General features: G+C 38.7%; 1 protein-coding gene across 1 annotated transcript in view; it reads right to left on the reverse strand.

The window, feature by feature from the left end:
- LOC307171758 (5-hydroxytryptamine receptor 3A-like) overlaps positions 1–23,355 on the reverse strand; it is a gene marked incomplete at its 3' end in the record, with an annotated part of 430,256 nt that overhangs the window by 403,613 nt on the left and 3,288 nt on the right. The window contains exons 2-4 of the mRNA XM_079893566.1: positions 5,142–5,341; positions 5,003–5,047; positions 4,746–4,855 (exon numbers count right to left, since the gene is read on the reverse strand). Coding sequence (XP_079749692.1) covers positions 4,746–4,855; positions 5,003–5,047; positions 5,142–5,341 — 355 coding nt within the window. The remainder of the gene's footprint in view (positions 1–4,745; positions 4,856–5,002; positions 5,048–5,141; positions 5,342–23,355) is intronic.

Genomic DNA, 23,355 nt, shown 5'->3' on the forward strand with positions numbered 1-23,355 from the left:
TGATTATTAAAGACATGATGATTGGAGAAAGCAATTATTCGAATCAAATGTAAATGCAAAAGTAATTCCCACATAGCAACATTGTTTTGGCCCAGATCTGGCCCGCGTCTGGCACACATGGAATGCTGATCTGGCCCACATGCAGCGTGGAATGACAGCACTTGGGCGGACTGCTCCTGCACAGCAAAAACTCCAGTGTTAAATGAACACTCCTGGGAGTGTATATGAGTCCACACTCAAGAGTGTAAAGTGTTAAAATATGAGTGTTAAAGTTAATGAGATAATTAAGTGATTAATTGAGTGATGATTGAGCATTATTGAAGACACCTGATGTTAAAGGGATAGTTCACTTTGAAATAAAATTTTGGTATGTTTTAGCTTACCTCAAGGGCATCCAAGATGTAGGTGTCTTTTTTTCCGCAGTAGTTTAAATTTTGATATTTTTAGGTCAAACCGTTCTTGTCTGTCAGTCATATAATGCAGGTCTATGGATACTGTCTCAAAGAGCATGCACAGAGTCCAAATTAAAACAATTCCCCATCGTCCAAATTAAACAATTCCCCATCGTAAGTACACATTGATGGCCTAAGACACGAAACGAGCGGTTTGTGTGAGAAAACGAACAGTATTTATATTGTTGTTATCTCTTGAACACAGCCATGTCCAAGTGATCTGAGGGCGCGCGCGCATCCTGGTGTGTGACGTGTACGCAGACTGGTGCATAGATATATACACTAGATGTCGCCTTGTCTACGGCAGTTCATTGGAACGAATGTCTTTAAGGCGACATCTAGTGTATACATCTATGCACCAGTCTGCGTACACATCACACAGCAGGATGCACTCGCGCCCTCAGATCACTTGGACATGGCTGTTTATAAGAGCTAAAAACGATATAAATACTGTTCGTTTTCTCACAAAAACAGCTTGTTTCGTGTCTTAGGCCATCAATGTGTACTTACGATGGGGAATTGTTTAATTTAGACGATGGGGAATTGTTTTAATTTGGACTCTGTGCACGCTCTTTGAGACCGTGACCATAGACCTGCATTATATGACTGACAGACAAGAACGGTTTGACCTAAAAATATCAAAATTGAAACTACTGCGGAGAAAAAGACACCTACATCTTGGATGCCCTTGAGGTAAGCTAAAACATACCAAAAATTAATTTCAAAGTGAACTATCCCTTTAACAAGCAGAATCACTGAAGGAGAAAATCACAAATTGTAAGCCACCATTATGGTGATCAGTGTTTGCTTTAGTTGGGCTCTTGACCCTTATATGTTTACTCTAGATTTTGCTTGTCTGCTGTTATTGTTTTATAACAGTCAGATGAACAAAGAAAAAAAGTGATCTGATGTTGTTGGTTATATTATGACAATCATCATTTGAACTTGATCACTGAACTCATTAAGATCCTTATTTCTGACTTAGATTTATGTTGTTGTTTACAGCATAACTGTGATTCTGCATAAATATCCAGAATTTTAAATATAATACAAAGGATTTCTTAAAAGTTGTTTTGAAAAATAAAAAAAAAATCTTTCTTTTAGGCACATACAGACATCAAGATTCAGTCTATGCATCTCAACAATGGTGAGGAGCAGAATATTCAATTAGGAAAAGTAAATTACATAGACAATTCAGATCATAATTTATTCATACCGCAATGCATGATGGGAGCCATTAATGAGTTGTGATTGGTGGCAGCCACCGCAACATGCTTTATTATTGTCACCATTGTTGAGATTCACAGGCTGATTATTGATGTATGTGTTTCTAAATAAATTCATTTGAAAGTCTTTTGATCAGAAAAATGTTTATTAAATATTTTGGATTATATGAAAAACACTAAAAATCATATGCTGTAGAATCACAGAGCTGCTGTAATTAACAAGTTAAACCAAGTTTTTCAGATCACAACATGATTATGTCAAAACATAACCAACACCATCAGATCACATTGTCTCTTTGTTCATCTGACTGTTATAAAACAATAACAGCAGACAAACAACATTTAAAGTAAACATATAAGGGTCAAGAGCCCAACTAAAGCAAACACTGATCACCATAATGGTAACTTACAATTTGTGATTTTCTCCTTCAGTGATTCTGCTTGTTAACATCAGATGTCTTCAATAATGCTCAATCATCACAAAACTAATCACTTAATTATCTCATTAACTTTAACACTCATGAGTGTTAATTTAACACTCATATTTTAACACTTTACACTTTTGAGTGTAGACTCAGGCTACGTTTACACGGAAACGATCTGAAGAGAAAACGCAAAAGTGATCACTTTTTATTCTGCGTTTAGACGAGCGTTATGTGGGGGAAATCTGCGTGAATATGGTGACGCAAAAAGTGTGTGAAATTCAATGTAGTGTGCACTCCAGGCGGCTAGGTGGCAATGTGAAGCACTGATCGGTGCCTTCACTGTCTAGCAGACTTTTGCGTTTTTACCGTTTAGACAAGAACGCGACGGTGGAGCGTTTTTAAGATTTAAGATAGTCATTCCATAGCGTATTCATTTTTATAGTGAAGAAGTAGCACTGACTTTGATGCACTGAGTTTGATGAATTTCTTTATACTAGTGCTATAGCCTGGAACAATTTACCTTGTATAAAGCAGATCAAAAGTGTTTTTAGAAAGGAAGTTTAAAAATTGATTTTTTATCATTAATTTAAAAGTGTTGTAGAGTGAGATGCTGAACCTGATGGGGGTTTCATATATGATCTGTTCTTACATTTTGTAAACTTGTAAGACTACAAACTTTATTATTTTCAATAAAACATCACAAACTAAATCTCCGTTAATTCTCAACAAGTACTTTTGTACATGTATGAAAGAAATAATGTTTAACTGGTTTGTAAACTGGTTTCACACTCAGTGTAGCTGGAAGTCAGTTGTAGTTCTTGTTTCTCTGTCTTTTCATTCACTCTGTCAGGTGGACTATATGAGTGAAGTGAACTAATGTAGGTAATAGTGAATGAGGGTATAGGGTGTGATTGGGAAAACAGCCTCTGAGTGTCGACTTTGAGCGCTGTTAATTCACAGTATATTCCTGTAGGCTATTTTCTCCAAAACAACAAATATTACCTATAATGCATTGTTTTGTGTATTACTGTTTTAATGGAAAATGGTGTGATACTGTCAGAATTTGACTTTTGTTTTTTACAGCAAGGGTTAACAGTAGGGCTGGGCGATATATATCGCGATATTGATATGCGCATCTCGTCAGTAAAGCCGGTTCCTTGATTAGTAGTAAATCGCCATCACCTGCTTTCAGATGGAGCGGCATTTACTACAAAGATCCGTAGTTAACTGACAAGCTGAGCCATATCGCATTAATATCGCGGACGTATCGCCAGCGATAATTAATGCGATATGGCTCAGCTTGTCAGTTAACTACGGCTCTTTGTATACAGCGAAAACTCCAGTGTTAAATTAACACTCCTGGGAGTGTATGAGTCCACACTCAAGAGTGTTTAAGTTAATGAGATAATTAAGTGATTAATTTAGTGATGATTGAACATTATTGAAGACACCTGATGTTAACAAGCAGAATCACTGAAGGAGAAAATCACAAATTGTAAGTTACCGTTATGACGATCAATGGTTGCTTTAGTTGGACTCTTGACCCATATATTATTAACTTTAGATTTTGTTTGTCTGTTGTTTCTGAATTATAATCACCAGTTGAACAAAGAAAAAAGTGATCTGATGGTGTTGGTTATGTTATGACAATCATCATTTGAACTTGATCACTGAACTCATTAAAATCCTTCTTTCTGACTTCGATTTATGTTGTTGGTTAGTGAATCTGCATAAATGCCCAGAATTTTTGATATAATATAAAGGATTTCTTAAAAGTTGTTTAAAAAAAAAAAAAAAAAAAAAATCACTCTTTTAGGCACACACAGATGTCAAGATTCAGTCTATGCATCTCAACAACGGTGAGGAGCAGAATATTCAATTAGGAAAAGTAAATTACATAGACAATTCAGATCATAATTTATTCATACTGCAATGCATGATGGGAGCCATTAATGAGTTGTGATTGGTGGCAGCCACTGCAACATGCTTTATTATTGTCACCATTGTTGAGATTCACAGGCTGATTATTGATGTCTGTGTTTTAAATGAATTTTCCTGAATGTCTTTTGATCAGAACAATGTTTATTAAATTTTATATTATTAAATTATAATTTTGAATTATAAGTAAAGTACTGATAATCATAGGCTGAAGAATCACTAAACTGCTGCTAACAAGTTAAACCAAACTATCTCAATAAGTTTCCTTCTTCAGATCACAGCATGATTATGTCAAAACATAACCAACACTATAAGATAACATTTTACTTTGTTCATTTAACTGTTATAAATCAATAACAGCAGACAATCAACATTAAATATTAAAGTAAACATATAATGGTCTAGAGCCCAACTAAAGCAAACACCCATCACCTTAATGGTAACTTACAATTTGTGATTTTCTTCTTCAGTGATTCTGCTTGTTAACATCAGTTGTCTTCAATAATGCTCAATCATCACTAAATTAATCTCTTAATTATCTCCTCAGCCCTAAATGCCGCTTCATCTGAAAGCAGGTGATGGCGGTTTACTACTAATCAAGGAACCGGCTTTACTGACGAGATGCGCATAACAATCTCACGATATATATCGCCCAGCCCTAGTTAACAGTGAAACAAAGCCTTTAAATCCTTATATATATATACCTTTCCATTATGCCAATGTCTGGAGTCCAAAACATATTTTTGGGGGCTGCAAATGTTGTAATTTTACAAAAATCGCCTGGGTTCCACTTCATTCTCAAATTTGGCCACGCCTGGAAAGTTAAATGAAGTTCAGAATAATTATAAGACAGATAATGTATGCTTGAAAATTAAATAAAACCTCTGATCATGTTACAATATTCTGTAAATTGAGTAAAACTTTGTGAAATAAGAATAAAATAGGTTTTTAAAACACTTACAGTTATCATTTTGACCTGTGTTGAGAGACTTTGGGCTTTTTCATCCTGCAGATAAAAAGATGTGTTGAGAGATGATACTACAACTACTTGACATCCCATGATGACTTGAATGAGAAGATAAATCATGCTGGACTCATACCACATTGGTGATGGAGGTCACATATATGTCCACATGAATGTCTGCACGCTTGTTGCCATAGTAGGGGTCGTAGTTGTAAATCAGGGGCCACATTCTTTCATTATGAGTGTTATTGTCTTCTAAGCCGAGATGTTTCCAAAGTTTAATTTTAGCGTCACCATGTTGTGTTGAATTGCAGGTTGTAGCATCTGACATCTGCCCTGTGTTTGAGACATTCAGAAACACAGAGAATATGTTCTCCAAGCACGCATGAAAGAGAATTTCATGTTTAAACATTTATCCTTCTTCATTTCATACTCTTGTCAGACATACACAAACACACAGAAAATCAAATGTCGACTATTGCTCTTAGTTAGTCATCGAAATGTTATTGATATTTACACAAATAAGAAGTGACTGTACACAGCAAAAACCCCACACTGTAAAAAAAAAATTGCTGTGAAATTTACAACAACTTACTGGCAATTTTACAATTTTATACAGCACACCTGTAAAAGCAGCAAAACAATAACAGCTGTGAATCTGTCTGTAGGAGCCTAACTAAAGCAAACACTGATCTCCATAATGGTAACATCTAATTAAATTATTATTAATAATAATTATATTTTTTGGAGTTGTTTAATCCTCCTCTGATGAGATCTTGAGAGATTTAATGTCTTCTGTGGCTGAAGTCATTTGTAGTTCTTGTGTTTCGTTTTTTTATCTTCTTCTTGTTCCTCTGTCCTTCAGTGATTCTGCTTGTTAACATCAGGGGCACGTTCAAGTTCAAAACGGTGCGCAACGTTTTGCTACGGTTTCTGGGTTGAACGTCATGTTTCTTGGAAACGGCGTGCACTGGTGTGCAACGGGGTTTGAGATATGTTTTCTCCTGTTTGGTGGGTGTGTCAGAACTGCAGTCCAATCAGCAGCAACATGTATATAAAGCACGCGGTATTAAAGTGAACTCGCACAATGGGTTCAAGGAAAGTAATTTACAAATGTGTTCGATGCAGCTCGGTATACGCGATTCATATTCACATATTCATATTCACAACTGAGGATATTAGAAGGCATGTTTGTCGTAAGTTTTATTGTAAAAATATAGGATATCAACATAATGATGTAGTTTCTATTTTTAGCTTCATTGCAAGTGTATGAAATTTGGTATAGAAATAAACAATGGTAATTAAGTGCTTTTCCTAAAAATGAGAAAGAAAATACAGGGTATTAAAACAGTATGAACTACAAATAAAGTCAGTATGTGAGGCTAAATAGATGTGTTTTAGTCTGAATTAGATGTGTGCTTCTATTTCAGTTTCAGCCTTCACTCGATTGGGATGTTCTCTTTTGTTCTGGGCGGCAAGTGCAGTAACTGTAACATCAGGCATATTTTGTAGTATTAAACACATATTTATACCGACTTCATCATGCTCCGAAAATTCTTCACAAAGAACACAAAGAATGGCCTTCTCAGCTGCCATAGTTGCAACTCTTGCGTCATCAGAACAGTGTGTTCAACGCATCACCGTTTCTGTTTAAAAAACGTTGTACAACGTTTTGTCGGGGCTGAACGCAGCCCAGGTGTTCATCACTAATTCTCAATCATCAGTTAATTAATCACTGAATTATATCATTAACTTCAACACTGCATCAGTGTTACTCCTACACTCTGTAGTAGGGCTGGGCGATTTAAATCGCGATATTGTTATGCGCATCTCGTCAGTAAAGCCGGTTCCTTGATTAGTAGTAAATCGCCATCACCTGCTTTCAGATGGAGCGGCATTTACTACAAAGAGCCGTAGTTAACTGACAAGCTGAGCCATATCGCATTAATATCGCGGACGTATCGCCAGCGATAATTAATGCGATATGGCTCAGCTTGTCATTTAACTACGGCTCTTTGTACACAGCAAAAACTCCAGTGTTAAATTAACACTCCTGGGAGTGTATATGAACACTCAAGAGTAGGGCTGTGCGATATATATCGTGAGATTGTTATGCGCATCTCGTCAGTAAAGCCGGTTCCTTGATTAGTAGTAAATCGCCATCACCTGCTTTCAGATGGAGCGGCATTTACTACAAAGAGCCGTAGTTCACTGACAAGCTGAGCCATATCGCATTAATATCGCAGACGTATCGCCAGCGATAATTAATGCGATATGGCTCAGCTTGTCAGTTAACTACGGCTCTTTGTACACAGCAACAACTCCAGTGTTAAATTAACACTCCTGGGAGTGTATGAGTCCACACTCGAGTGTTTAAGTTAATGAGATAATTAAGTGATTAATTTAGTGATGATTGAGCATTATTGAAGACACCTGATGTTAACAAGCAGAATCACTGAAGGAGAAAATCACAAATTGTAAGTTACCATTAAGGTGATGGGTGTTTGCTTTAGTTGGGCTCTAGACCATTATATGTTTACTTTATATTTTATTTGGCTGCTGTATCTGAGTTATAACTGACAGATAAACAAAGAAAAAAAAGTGATCTGATGGTGTAGGTTATATTATGACAATCATCATTTGAACTTGATCACTGAACTCATTAAAATCCTTCTTTCTGACTTCGATTTATATTGTTGGTTAGTGAATCTGCATAAATGCCCAGCATTTTTGATATAATATAAAGGATTTCTTAAAAGTTGCTTAAAAAAAAAATCATTCTTTTAGGCACATACAGATGTCAAGATTCAGTCTATGCATCTCAACAATGGTGAGGAGCAGAATATTCAATTAGGAAAAGTAAATTACATAGACAATTCAGATCATAATTTATTCATACTGCAATGCATGATGGGAGCCATTAATGAGTTGTGATTGGTGGCAGCCACTGCAACATGCTTTATTATTGTCACCATTGTTGAGATTCACAGGCTGATTATTGATGTCTGTGTTTTAAATGAATTTATCCGAATGTCTTTTGATCAGAACAATGTTTATTAAATATTTAGAATTATAAGTAAAGTACTGATAATCATAGGCTGAAGAATCACTAAACTGCTGCTAACAAGTTAAACCAAACTATCTCAATAAGTTTCCTTTTTCAGATCACAGCATGATTATGTCAAAACATAACCAACACTATAAGATAACATTTTACTTTGTTCACTTAACTGTTATAAATCAATAACAGCAGACAAACAACAGTAAATATTAAAGTAAACATATAATGGTCTAGAGCCCAACTAAAGCAAACACCCATCACCTTAATGGTAACTTACAATTTGTGATTTTCTTCTTCAGTGATACTCTTGAGTAGGGCTGTGCGATATATATCGTGAGATTGTTATGCGCATCTCGTCAGTAAAGCCGGTTCCTTGATTAGTAATAAATCGCCATCACCTGCTTTCAGATGGAGCGGCATTTAGGGCTGAGGAGATAATTAAGTGATTAATTTAGCAGAATCACTGAAGAAGAAAATCACAATTTGTAAGTTACCATTAAGGTGATGGGTGTTTGCTTTAGTTGGGCTCTAGACCATTATATGTTTACTTTAAAGGGTAACTAAACCCCTGGTCAGAGCCTGACTCCACCCACTGGCAATATTTGAAAAATGCTAGAAAAGTGGGCAGACCCCAACGGAGGAGATAGAGGGGACGAACCGTGAGCGGAAGGGCGTGCCCCTGAGAGTCCCTGCTTTCAGACTGTCTAAAATGGATAGTTTGCTCACAGGGTCGCAAGACGACGTAAATATGCATCTGATGAGTTTTATCGAGTTGATGTCAATAGAGCGCGCTCTCTATAGGCATATTCATATTTTGCCGCTATGTGAAAAAACCCAGCAAAATGCGCCGACGCGTTTGTCGACCCCAGAGGATTAACTTTAGCCTAACCATAAATTGTGATTAAAATATATGATCACTCACATCAAGACGCCGCTGCGGTGGTGGAGTCCATGCAGGATCGAGGAGCAGCGTTTGGCACTGCGTCGCTGTTCAGCGCAAGCTGTGTGGAGAAGCCCATTTCCACCTCTATTGCGTTGGGAAAGCAATTCAGCGTAAAATGCAGGTTTTACACTCACGGTCTTCCAGGCCAAGTGCATGCAACCACTGGCGCCTAATTTCCAAGTCTGCTGGAAAGCTATGCAGTCCAGCAGTGCTGTTGCATCCAGCAACACTACACCTACCACTGTACTAAATACAGATCTACGCTAGCTCATCCAAGGGCGTGGTGAGCTCGTACCAAGGGAGGGCGTGGTGAGCTGGAACCTGCTTACGTCACGCAGTACCTTTTAGCTCACGCAGTACCGCAACATCCAATAGGAAAATTCAACTGCAGTAGCCACCGTTCAACCTTAAGAGGGCAGCACTCAGACGTTTTTACACCATATATTGTAGAATTAAAACACTTTATACCCAAATGTCAAAAAAGCTACTCGAATCAATGAACAGCACTAATAAAGCCCCGTTCTTACATATCATTAACTAAAAAAAGTTGGTTTAGGGTTTAGTTACCCTTTAATATTTACTGTTGTTTGTCTGCTGTTATTGATTTATAACAGTTAAATGAATAAAGTAAAATGTTATTTTATAGTGTTGGTTATGTTTTGACATAATCATGCTGTGATCTGAAAAAGGAAACTTATTGAGATAGTTTGGTTTAACTTGTTAGCAGCAGTTTAGTGAATCTTCAGCCTATGATTATTAGTATTTTACTTATAATTCTAAATATTTATTAAACATTGTTCTGATCAAAAGACATTCAGGAAAATTCATTTAAAACACAGACATCAATAATCAGCCTGTGAATCTCAACAATGGTGACAATAATAAAGCATGCTGCAGTGGCTGCCACCAATCACAACTCATTAATGGCTCCCATCATGCATTGCGGTATGAATAAATTATGATCTGAATTGTCTATGTAATTTACTTTTCCTAATTGAATATTCTGCTCGTCACCATTGTTGAGATGCATAGACTGAATCTTGATATCTGTGTGTGCCTAAAAGAATGATTTTTTTTTTTAAACAACTTTTAAGAAATCCTTTATATTATATCAAAAATGCTGGGCATTTATGCAGATTCACTAACCAACAACATAAATCGAAGTCAGAAAGAAGGATTTTAATGAGTTCAGTGATCAAGTTCAAATGATGATTGTCATAACATAACCAACACCATCAGATCACTTTTTTCTTTGTTCAACTGGTGATTATAATTCAGAAACAACAGACAAACAAAATCTAAAGTTGATAATATATGGGTCAAGAGTCCAACTAAAGCAACCATTGATCGTCATAACGGTAACTTACAATTTGAGATTTTCTCCTTCAGTGATTCTGCTTGTTAACATCAGGTGTCTTCAATAATGCTCAATCATCACTAAATTAATCACTTAATTATCTCATTAACTTAAACACTCTTGAGTGTGGACTCATACACTCCCAGGAGTGTTAATTTAAAACTGGAGTTTTTGCTGTGTACAAAGAGCCGTAGTTAACTGACAAGCTGAGCCATATCGCATTAATTATCGCTGGCGATACGTCCGCGATATTAATGCGATATGGCTCAGCTTGTCAGTGAACTACGGCTCTTTGTAGTAAATGCCGCTCCATCTGAAAGCAGGTGATGGTGATTTACTACTAATCAAGGAACCGGCTTTACTGACGAGATGCGCATAACAATCTCACGATATATATCGCACAGCCCTACTCAAGAGTGTTGAAGTTAATGAGATAATTAAGTGATTAATTTAGTGATGATTGAACATTATTGAAGATACCTGATGTTAACAAGCAGAATCACTGAAGGAGAAAATCACAAATTGTAAGTTACCATTATGACGATCAATGATTGCTTTAGTTGGACTCTTGACCCATATATTATTAACTTTAGATTTTGTTTGTCTGTTGTTTCTGAATTATAATCACCAGTTGAACAAAGAAAAAAGTGATCTGATGGTGTTGGTTATGTTATGACAATCATCATTTGAACTTGATCACTGAACTCATTAAAATCCTTCTTTCTGACTTCGATTTATGTTGTTGGTTACAGCATAACTATGAATCTGCATAAATGCCCAGAATTTCTGATATAATATAAAGGATTTCTTAAAAGTTGTTTAAAAAAAAAATCTTTCTTTTAGGTACACACAGACATCAAGATTCAGTCAATGCATCTCAACAATGGTGACGAGCAGAATATTAAATTAGGAAAAGTAAATTACATAGACAATTCAGATCATAATTTATTCATACCACAATGCATGATAGGAGCCATTAATGAGTTGTGATTGGTGGCAGCCACTGCAACATGCTTTATTATTGTCACCATTGTTGAGATTCACAGGCTGATTATTGATGTCTGTGTTTCTAAATAAATAGTGTTTTGATCAGAACAATGTTTATTAAATATTTTGGATTATATGAAAAATACTGAAAATCATAGGCTGTAGAATCACAGAGCTGCTGTAATTAACAAGTTAAACCAAACTATCTCAATAAGTTTCATTTTTCAGATCACAGCATGATTATGTCAAAACACAACCAACACAGATCACACTTTTCTTTGTTCATTTGACTGTTATAAATCAATAACAGCAGACAAACAAAATTTAAAGTGAATGTATAAGGGTCAAGAGCCCAACTAAAGCAAACACTTATCACCAGTGATTCTGCTTGTTAAAATCAGGTGTCTTCAATAATGCTCAATCATCACCTAATTAATCACTTAATTATCTCATTAACTTTAACACTCTTGAGTGTTAATTAACACTCATAAGTGTGGACTCATATACACTCCCAGGAGTGTTAATTTAACACTGGAGTTTTTGCTGTGTAGTAAATGCCGCTCCATCTGAAAGCAGGTGATGGCGATTTACTACTAATCAAGGAACCGGCTTTACTGATGAGATGCGCCTAACAATGTCATGCGATATATCGCCCAGCCCTAGTGTGGACACACAAGTGTTCATTTAAAACTGAAGATTTTGCAGTGGGTTTAATAGGGTTAAATGTGTCATATAAAAAATAAAAACAGAGTGAAGCGTAATTTAAAGGTATTCAACTGTAAATTAATTTACGGCATAAAACTGTAGAAAAAGATTTCTAGGGACTGTAGAATAGATTACCATAAAATCAAGGAAAAACAGTAATATACTGTAAAATGTAACAGTCAGATTTAATAAACGAAAGAAGTTAATTTAACTGAAATATTAGTGAAAGTTCATAGAAAAATGTTATGCGAAGTCAATAACTGATAAGGCGAGTAAATATTAAACTGAAGTGTTTTATGTGGGTTTTTTTTCACAAGATGATATAGGAGATTACAGTGATGCATTGCTGCCACATACATATTATTTTTTTCCACTCAATTATGTCGTAATAACGAGATCTTATGTCGTAATAACGTGATGTTATTTCGTTAAAACGACATTTTTTCTCACAGCAAAAACTCCAGTGTTAAATTAACTCTCCTGGGAATTTATTTGACTCCACACTCAAAGGGTTAAAGTGTTAAAATATGAGTGTTAAATGAACACTGAAGAGTGTTAAAATGAATGAGATAATTAAGTTATTAATTGTGTGATGATTGACCATTATTGAAGACGCCTGGTGTTAACAAGCAGAATCACCAAAGGAGAAAATCTAATTTTAAGTTACCATTATGGTGATTAGCGTTATAATTTATAACTAACAGATGAACAAAAATTAAAGTTGGTCAGATGGTGTTGATTATGTTTTGACGTAATTTACACTTAGTCATTTAGCAAATGCTTTTATCCAAAGCGACTTACAACGAAGGACTAAAGCATAGAGAGTGTTGATTGCAGCAGCCTGGTGGTTTTATAACATACAATTTGTAGCATTTTCTATAGAATCCAAAATATTTCTTAAAAGTTCTGTTCAAAAGATTTTATTTAGACACACAGACATCAAGATTCAGCCTGTGAATCTCAACAATGGTGACAATAATAAAGCATGTTGCAGTGCATTCTGGGTGCCACCAATCAAAACTCATTCATGGCTCCCATCATGCATTGTGTTATGAATAAATTATGATCTGAATTGTCTTAGTAATTTCCTTTTCCTAATTAAATATTTCGTTTGTCACCATTGTTGAGATTCATACACTCATTCTTCATGTCTGTTTGTGCCTAAACAATTTATTTATTTATTTATCAAAACAACTTTTAAGAAATTCTTTGGAATAAATAGAAAATTCTGGATCTTATGTTAGAGAATCACTTGATGATCTAATCAACAATATAAATTTAAATCAGAGATTAGCCTCTAAATGAGTTTTGTGATTCAGTTCAAATGATGATTATATCAAAACATAATCAACAAAGTCTGATCATCTTTTCTCTTTGTTCATCTGTCAGTTATAACTCAGTTACAACAGCCAAACAAAATCTAAAGTTATTAGTTTAAGGGTCAAGAGCCCAACTAAACAAACACTGATCACCATAATGGTGACTTAAAATAGTGCTTTTCTCCTTCAGTGATTCTGCTTGTTAACATCAGGTGTCTTCAATAATGGTCACTCATCGCTCAATTAATCACTTAATTATCTCATTAACTTTTTATCACTGGAGTTTTTGCTGTGTACGTTTTAGGAGAACATTCTGGGAACCAAAATAAAACTACCCGCTGAAAACATTATTAGAACTTCATGGAAATGCTCTCAGAATGTTTTTAGAACAAAACATTTCTAGCTGGGATTTCCCAAAAGCATCTTAAGCCTAACTTGATCGTAGATCAAGCAAATGGTCTGTACAATCAAATTAGGCTTACAATAAGTTAACCCTTTAGGCGCCAGAGTTTTTTTCCTAAAACGTTCGATTTTGACATCTTAATTTCAAAAGGCTATATCTTAAAAGTGATAAAAGATAGAGACTTTCTGTAAATTAGAGAAATATTAAGGATGACCCAAAGTTTATGTAGGGATTACATTTTCCCATCTAATTTGCATATTATGACGTCATATGGTGGCGGCCATCTTGGATTATAGAATTTTTATGAAAAGTCACATGTTTAAATGATAAAATGCAGCACTTCTTTCCCCCCAAAATGTCCCTCACCTTCTGTATGCTATATTGCACAATACTGAATGCTCAGGTAAATAGTAAGTAGTAAACAAACTGTGTAAATCATTACTAATAAATGGTAGAAACAAACCGAATGCATGTAGCGGTTGGCCTTTTGCTGTAGAGATTTTCCATTTACTACATACAGTAGGCACTCTGATTCCATGTACACAGCAAAAAGTCCAGTGTTAAATTAACTCTCCTGGGAGTTTATATGGCTCCAGAGTCAGTGTTAAAATATGAGTGTTAAATTAACACTCAAGAGTGTTAAAGTTAATGAGCTCATTAAGTGATTCATTGAGTTATGATTGATCATTATTGAAGACACCTGATGTTAGCAAGCAGAATCACCAAAGGAGAAAATCATTTTTTTTTAAGATACCGTTATGGTGATCAGTGTTTGTTTTAGTTGGGCTCTTGACCCTTAAAGCATTAACTTTAGATTTTGTTTGGCTGTTGTATCTGAGTTATAACTCTCAGATGAACAAAGCGAAAAGGTGATCAGGTGGTGTTGGTTATGATTTGATAGTCGTAATTTGACCTGAATATCAACTCTCATTTAGAGAGTCAGATTTACCTTGTTGATTACAGCAGCCTGTGATTCTACAGCAAATGATTTTCATTATCAACATAATCCAAAATATTTCTTAAAAATTGTTCTGATAAAAAGACTTAGAAAATTACTTTATTTAGACACACTGACATCAATAATCAGCCTGTGAATCTCAACAATGGTGACAATAATAAAGCATGTTACAGTGCATTCTGGGTGCCACCAATCAAAACTCATTCATGGCTCCCATCATGCATTGCGGTATGAATAAATTATGATCTGAATTGTCTAACTAATTTCCTTTTCCTAAATGAATATTCTGTTTGTCACCATAGTTGAGATCAATACACTGATTCTCGATGTCTGTGTGTGCCTAAAAGAAAGATTTTGTTTTATCAGAACAACTTTTAAGAAATCCTTTAGACTAGTTAGAAAAAAAAGATCTTATGCTGTAGAAGCACAATGATGCTGTAATCAACAATATACATTTAAGTCAGAGATTAGACTCTAAATGAGATCAGTGATTCAAGTGAAATTATGATTATGTTAAAACATAACCAACAAAACCTGATCAACTTTCTCTTTGTTCATCTGGCAGTTATAACTCAGATACAACAGCCAAAGATAATCTAATGTTTACAGTTTATGGGTCAAGAGCCCAACTAAAGCAAACACTGATCTCCATAACGGTGTCTTAAAAAAAAATAGATTTTCTCCTTTGGTGATTCTGCTTGCTAACATCAGGTGTCTTCAATAATGCTCAATCATCACTCAATTAATCACTTAATGAGCTCATTAACTTTAACACTCTTCAGTGTTAATTTAACACTCATATTTTAACACTGACTCTGGAGCCATATAAACTCCCAGGAGAGTTAATTTAACACTGGACTTTTTGCTGTGTATGGGGCACATATATATTATTCATATGACACACAAACACAAGTAGACAAGACCTGTTTAGTTCAAAAGCTCACTCTCCACGGCAAGGCACAGATCATGAGTGAGATGACGAGACAAGACGAGAGACAATGTTAGTTTTTTTTGTTTTTTGTGGTTTTTGTTGATGTTTATTTATTTATTTTTTATTTTTTAGCTGACGAAGACGCACACATCACAAGGACATGAACACACAAAAAAGAACACATATTGTACACTACTAAATGGTCAGGGAAATAGATAGTAAATCAACAGTGTAATAAATGGCAGACAAAAAAAATTGTTGCAGGGCTTTTGCTGTAGAGATAATGACTCCCTGTCCATCCAGGTGACATTTCTTGTAGTGTTTCATGGTGTGGTCTTGCGATAGACTATGCATAATAGCCCCTCTGCCCCGTGTTACACCGCCTCTTCTCCTGCTACGAGCAGCAGCGCGCGCGGGCGCGGCCAGATCTGCCTCGCGCGCGCGCCGAATGTGCACAGCTCGGACTACTGTCATTGTCATTGCGACTCCCCACCCTGCCTCCACGTTGACCCCTAACTGTCCTATGAATACTTCGACCTCGTCTAACATACCCAGTGGCATTAGACAAAGTCTCCACCACAATACTGTCGCCGCGATTGCGGAGACGCACGCGGTCACCATGGCTAGCGCGGTAAAAATCTCCCGCGGCCGCCTCGTTCCCCACAACACTGCTAACTCGTTCCCCATAACACGCCTGCTAACTTCGCGATGAACACTCCGACCCCGGGAAACATTGTTCCCACCACTGACATTGGGCAAAGGACCATCTAACGTTATATTGGGCAAAGGATTCACCGTTTGTGCTTGGTGTAGGGCTATACTTTCACTTTCAGAATCACCGTCATTTTCTGAAGGCAGATAACGTTATTCCCCTTCAGAATCAGGGTCCGCGAATAGAAGACCCAACACTTCATTGCGGGTAAGCTTTATTGATGCCATTAGATAATAATAATAATAATAATCTAATGCAAATACTCGCTGACGTTGACAATATTGCTCTGATAAAATGGCTCACTCGCACACTAGCTCCGCTTTTGTTCGCACTGATTCAATGCGCTCTAGCTCGAAGATTTTGTATAGAAGCATGACTTTTTTTTGAGTCTGGGATGAAGTATGACATGTCTGCCAACTAGTGGAGGGGAGGTCGAACGAAATTTGACACCCTATTTGACAAAATCGGCCGTTTTATTCAGTGCCGCATCTTGTTGAGTAAACTCGACCGTGGCGCCCAGAGGGTTAATGAGATAATTAAGTTATTAATTAAGTGATGATTGGCCATTTGTGATGACACCTAATGTTAATAAGCAGAATCATTGAAGGAAAGAGAAACAAAAAGAACAGAAAAAAGAGAAACACAAGAACTACAACTGACTTTGAGCCATTACACATTATTGCACGTATTAGTAACCAGTTTGACTTTATTTCTGTCATACATCTACACACGTTTTTGAGATTAAACAGAAGTTTAGATGGTAATGTTTTATGGAATTCTTCGTTTCAAGTCACTATTATGGTGGTCGGTGTTTGCTTTAGTTGGGCTCTTGACCCTTTTCATTTTTTAATCTTACCTTTTCTGTGACTGTTCCAACATTGTGTTTATAAAGCACATTTGTTATTGCAAAAGAAAACATGACCTGCTCACAATATGTTTTGATGATGATATTATCATCATGTAGTGACCTGATGTCATTCAGAGTCTAAATCTTTGACTATATACTTGGTCTCATTTTAGTATTGGTGATTTTAGCCCTGAAGGTGATGATACACAGGCCAACTTTTTGAGCAATGTCAATCTGCAATGTCAAATGGGCAATCTTGCCGAGTGATTGTTTGTTGGGCGCTTTCCCATTGAAAATGGGCAATACATTTATAACTGGATAAATTAGATCAGTCATGGGCCCTGTGTCTCATTTGGTTGCCCGGTGACGGCAATATTGCTCAAAAAGTTGCTCAGTGTATAATCACCTTGAGATTCTACAGTTTGAGATCCAACAGGAACATGAATAATTCAGAAAATATTTTGGGCACAGAAGTTGTTATGTTTAGACACACAGACATCAAGAATCAGCATGTGAATCTCAACAATGTTGACAATAATAAAACTAGTGACAAACAGATCAACTCTGAACATCACAAAACAAGCTACTAAAGTCATAACAAAACAATAGCAAAATAAAAGCAAAAAGGAAAAACCAATGGAAATGAAAGGACAATTAATCCTGCAATGCATGATGTGAGCCATGGATGCGTTTTGATTGGTGGCTCCCATTGTGTACTGCAACATGAAGCATCATTTGTGTGATTTTAAAACCTTTGGATTATTACAGCAATTAGTTACTGTAATAAAAAAAAATGAATAAAGCATTTATATAATCAGTTTATAATGCTGGGTGAGATCAGTGAATCAGGCCACTGCAAGACTGTAATTTCATTATTGAAACATAACCATTTTGACTTAGGTTGCGTTTACCAAAAGCATCTTAAGCTTAACTTGATAGTAGAACAATTGCAGCATGGTCTGTACGATCAGATTAGGCTTACGATGCTTTCGGGAAACACAGGCCAGGTCATAGATTCTCTTGCCACAGCAAATGTGCTTTATAAACACAGAACAGCCAGAGAAAAAATAATATTAAATAGTAAAGGGTCTAGAGCAGTGATGGGCAAACTCAGTCCTGGAGGGCCACTGTCCTGCAGAGTTTAGCTCCAACCCTGATAAACTCTCCTGTCTGTAGCTTTCTAGTAATCCTGAAGACTGGTTCAGGTGTGTTTGATTAGAGTCCCAGATAGATAGCAACCATCAAAACAATGTTAAATCAATAATAATGTGTAAATTTTTTGACTCAACATCACTTCGCTCCCACAATTAATGTTGAAAAAATGTTGAAATTGCATCCATAAATCAATGGCATTGAGTCAATGTTACAATGTGTCTTTGTAACAGTGTTTACATTTGTTGCAAAAAAAGCCAAAAACAAAGATAATCAGGTGAAATAGTTTCCAGCATAATTATAGAAGTAGAATAGATCACTATTTTTACCCCTGAACAAAAGTGGTTATTTACTGTCAACACTTTTTTGCAACAGATCAAATGTTCAGAATTTAGATTTTTAAATACATGGTCAAAATGTTCTTCTTCTTCTTCTTCTTCTTCTTTTTAGGTTTTATGGCAGTTGGCATCCAAATTGTTGCATTACCGCCACCTACTGAATTAAATAGTTTTCCCAGTGCAGTATATTTACAGTGACCACCCTAAAGTTCACTGCCCGTTCTATATGTCATACTCAATTGTCTGAGATGGTATAAATTCTTTCCTCAGCGTATTATCTGTTCTTCCCAGGAAGGAGTCCAGGAGGCATCCGGAAAAGATGCCCGAGCCACCTCAACTGACCCCTCTCGATGTGGAGGAGCAGCGGCTCTACTCTGAGCTCAAAAGCTCATGACCATAGGTGAGAGTAGGAACGTAGATTGACCGGTAAATCGAGAGCTTCGCCTTGCGGCTCAGCTCCTTCTTCACCACGACAGACCGGTACAGCGACCACATTACTGCAGAAGCTGCACCGATCCGTCTGTCAATCTCCCGTTCCATCCTTCCCTCACTCGTGAACAAGACCCCGAGATACTTGAACTCCTCCACTTGAGGCAGGAACTCTCCACCAACCTGAAGCGGGCAAGCCACCCTTTTCCGACTGAGGACCATGGCCTCGGATTTGGAGGTGCTGATTCTCATCCCGGCCGCTTCACACTCGGCTGCAAACCGTCTCAGTGCATGCTGGAGGTCCTGGTTTGATGAGGCCAACACGACCACATCATCCGCAAAGAGCAGAGATGAAATCGTGTGGTCCCCAAACCTGACCCCCTCCGGCCCCTGGCTGCGCCTAGAAATTCTGTCCATAAAAATTATTAACAGAACCGGTGACAAAGGGCAGCCCTGCCGGAGTCCAACACGCACCGGGAACAAGTCTGACTTACTGCTGGCAATCCGAACCAAGCTCCTGCTCCGGTCGTACAGGGACCGGATAGCCCTTAGCAAAGGGCCCCGGACCCCATACTCCCGGAGCACCCTCCACAGGCTGCCGCGAGGGACACAGTCGAATGCCTTCTCCAAATCCACAAAGCACATGTGGATTGGTTGGGCAAGCTCCCATGAACCCTCCAGCACCCTGTAGAGGGTATAGAGCTGATCCAGTGTTCCACGACCGGGACGAAAACCACACTGTTCCTCCTGAATCCGAGGTTCTACTATCGGCCGGATTCTCCTCTCCAGTACCCTGGCATAGACTTTCCCAGGGAGGCTGAGAAGTGTGATCCCCCTATAGTTGGAGCACACCCTCCGATCCCCCTTCTTGAAAAGAGGGACCACCACCCCGGTCTGCCAGTCCAAAGGTACTGTCCCCGACCGCCACGCGATGTTGCAGAGGCGTGTCAGCCAAGACAGCCCCACAACATCCAGAGACTTGAGGTACTCAGGGCGGATCTCATCCACCCCCGGTGCCTTGCCACCGAGGAGTTTCTTGACTACCTCGGTGACTTCAGCCCGGGTGATGGACGAGTCCGCCTCCGAGCCCTCAGCCTCTGCTTCCTCAATGGAAGACGTGATGGCGGGATTGACGGCGGGATTGAGGAGATCCTCGAAGTATTCCTTCCACCGTCCGGTGATATCCCCAGTCGAGGTCAACAGCTGCCCACCTCCACTGTAAACAGCATTGGTAGGGCACTGCTTCCCCCTCCTGAGGCGCCGGATGGTTTGCCAGAATCTCTTCGAGGCCGACCGATAGTCCTTCTCCATGGCCTCACCGAACTCCTCCCAGGCCCGAGTTTTTGCCTCCACAACCACCCGGGCCGCAGTCCGCTTGGCCCGTCGGTACCCATCAGCTGCCTCAGGAGTCCCACAAGCCAGCCAGGCCCGGTAGGACTCCTTCTTCAGCTTGACGGCATCCCTTACTTCCGGTGTCCACCACCGGGTTCGGGGATTGCCGCCTCGACAGGCACCGGAGACCTTACGGCCACAGCTCCGAGTGGCTGCGTTGACAATGGAGGTGGAGAACATGGTCCACTCTGACTCAATATCTCCAGACTCCCTCGGGATCTGGTCGAAGCTCTGCCGGAGGTGGGAATTGAAGATCTCTCTGACAGGGGATTCGGCCAAGCATTCCCAACAGACCCTCACAGTACGTTTGGGTCTGCCGAGTCTGTCCAGCTTCCTCCCCCGCCATCGGATCCAACTCACCACCAGGTGGTGATCAGTTGACAGCTCCGCCCCTCTCTTCACCCGAGTGTCCAAGACATATGGCCGGAGGTCGGATGAAACGACTACAAAGTCGATCATCGACCTCCGGCCTAGGGTGTCCTGGTGCCATGTGCACTGATGGACACCCTTATGCTTGAACATGGTGTTCGTTATGGACAAGCTGTAACTAGCACAGAAGTCCAATAACAGAACACCACTCGGGTTCAGATCAGGGGGGCCGTTCCTCCCAATCACGCCCCTCCAGGTGTCACTGTCGCTGCCCACGTGGGCGTTGAAGTCGCCCAGTAGAACGATGGAGTCCCCAGTCGGAGCACTTTCCAGCACCCCTCCCAGAGACTCCAAGAAGGCCGGGTACTCTGCACTGCCATTCGGCCCGTAAGCACAAACGACAGTGAGAGACCTATCCCCGACCCGAAGGCGCAGGGAAACGACCCTCTCGTTCACCGGGGTGAACTCCAACACATGGCGGCTGAGCTGGGGGGCTATAAGCAAACCCACACCAGCCCGCCGCCTCTCACCATGGGCAACTCCAGAGTGGTGAAGAGTCCATCCTCTCTCGAGGAGTGTGGTTCCAGAGCCCAAGCCGTGCGTAGAGGTGATCCCAACTATCTCTAGTCGGAATCTCTGAACCTCACGCACAACCTCAGGCTCCTTCCCCGCCAGAGAGGTGACATTCCATGTCCCTAGAGCTAGATTCCGCGTCCAGGGATCGGGTTGTCTAGGCCCCCGCCTTCGACTGCCGCCCGATCCACTTTGCACCGGCCCCTTACGGTCCCTCCTGCAGGTGGTGGGTCCACGGGAGGGTGGCCCCATGTCGCTCCTTCGGGCTGAGCCCGGCCGGACCCCAAGTTGAGGCCGGAAGTTGATAAGTTAATCTTACGGCCGTTTGCTGGACAAACAACTGTTTGATAATTACATTAATTTCCATTCAGGGTTATCTCATAGACTCATCATAGACATATCTGAAATAAGACTATTGCTATATGAATGAGGAATTATAATTCGTTGTGACTGATTATTCATATATACAATCGATCTATTTTCAACTTCGATAATTTAATGTAACTGTAATATGCAATATATTAATCATATTCATGATTAAGTACTAAAATTCCCTATAGATCATTTGAGCTAATGCTAATGTACTACCCAGTGCGGTTACAAAACTATTTCACCTAAAAATCTTTTTTCCTGGCTTTCATTGCAATAAATTATGTGTTTTAGTACACACTGTTGCAAAGTTCACAAACTCACATAAAAGCCAAGAGTCAAACTGCCCAACTAAAGGAAACACTGATCACCATAATGGTTAGCCTGGCTCCGCCCTCCTACATACTTCCCCTCAATTTTCATTTTCCTTCAGTATTTCATCTGGGTTTGCGCTATAGTCTTGGGTTTTCTCTGGCCAAATTTTTGACTGTCCAATCAGCGAACAGAGGGAGTGGCTGAGAACGATGACGTTGAGGTTGTGTGCTAGGTTGAGTTGCAGGGTTTCATAGACTCTCTTGCCACAACAAATGTGCTTTATAAACACAGAGTTGGAGCAGTCAGAGAAAAACTAATGTCAAAAAGTAAAGGGTCAAGAGCCCAACTAAAGCAAACACTGATCACCATAATGGTGACATGAAGCGAAACATTCCATAAAACATTACCATCTAAACTTCTGTTAAATCTAAATAAGAAAGTGTGTAGATGTATGACAGAAATAAAGTCAAACTGGTAAAAATAAGTGCAATAATGTGTAATGGGGGGGGTGTGGCCGGAGTATTGGCCGGTGTGATAAAAAAATCACACCGGCCAATCAAAAGTAGCTCCCATTATGTATGAGAATACAGCATCGAGGGTAGCTTTTGATAGGGAACGCCAATCGCCATAATGGTGACTTCAAACAAAACTCACATTCTATAAAACATCAACATGAATTAGTGTTAGACCTCTGTTAATGCTCAATAAAAGCAACAATTGAACCAACATCATATTGTGACATTGACTTAATGTCATTATCATTGTTGTTGTTTTTTGTTTTTTTATTAAAGATACAATATGTTTTTTTTTTTTTACTAACCTCTTACAAAAACAAAGGCGTAGTGTTACAACCCTTGATGATGCAACATTTGCTAAGTATTATGGGTTTGTCTGTTTTTGTCTCCCTTTTAATTTGCTGTGTTTTGTCTATTTATTTTTATGGAATCTGTAATTTAAGTGGGTTCTCCCTGGGACATCTGAAGGGGGTATTTGGCCCACCTCCGTTTGGGGTGTAGTGTTAAACAAACTTGAGTGTGGATTTGTTTCATTGCCTTTGTAGTGTGGGACACTAGCATGTGAGTGTAGTGAGTGATTACTTACAAGGTGGGTCAGAGATTCTTTCTCCTGTTAGTGTCTTCGATTAACCCCCAGTCTTTATTTATTGTCTTTGTTTTTCTTTCTTTCTTTCT

This window comes from Squalius cephalus, assembly GCF_949319135.1.
Source record: "Squalius cephalus genome assembly, chromosome: 1".
NCBI lineage: Eukaryota > Metazoa > Chordata > Actinopteri > Cypriniformes > Leuciscidae > Squalius > Squalius cephalus.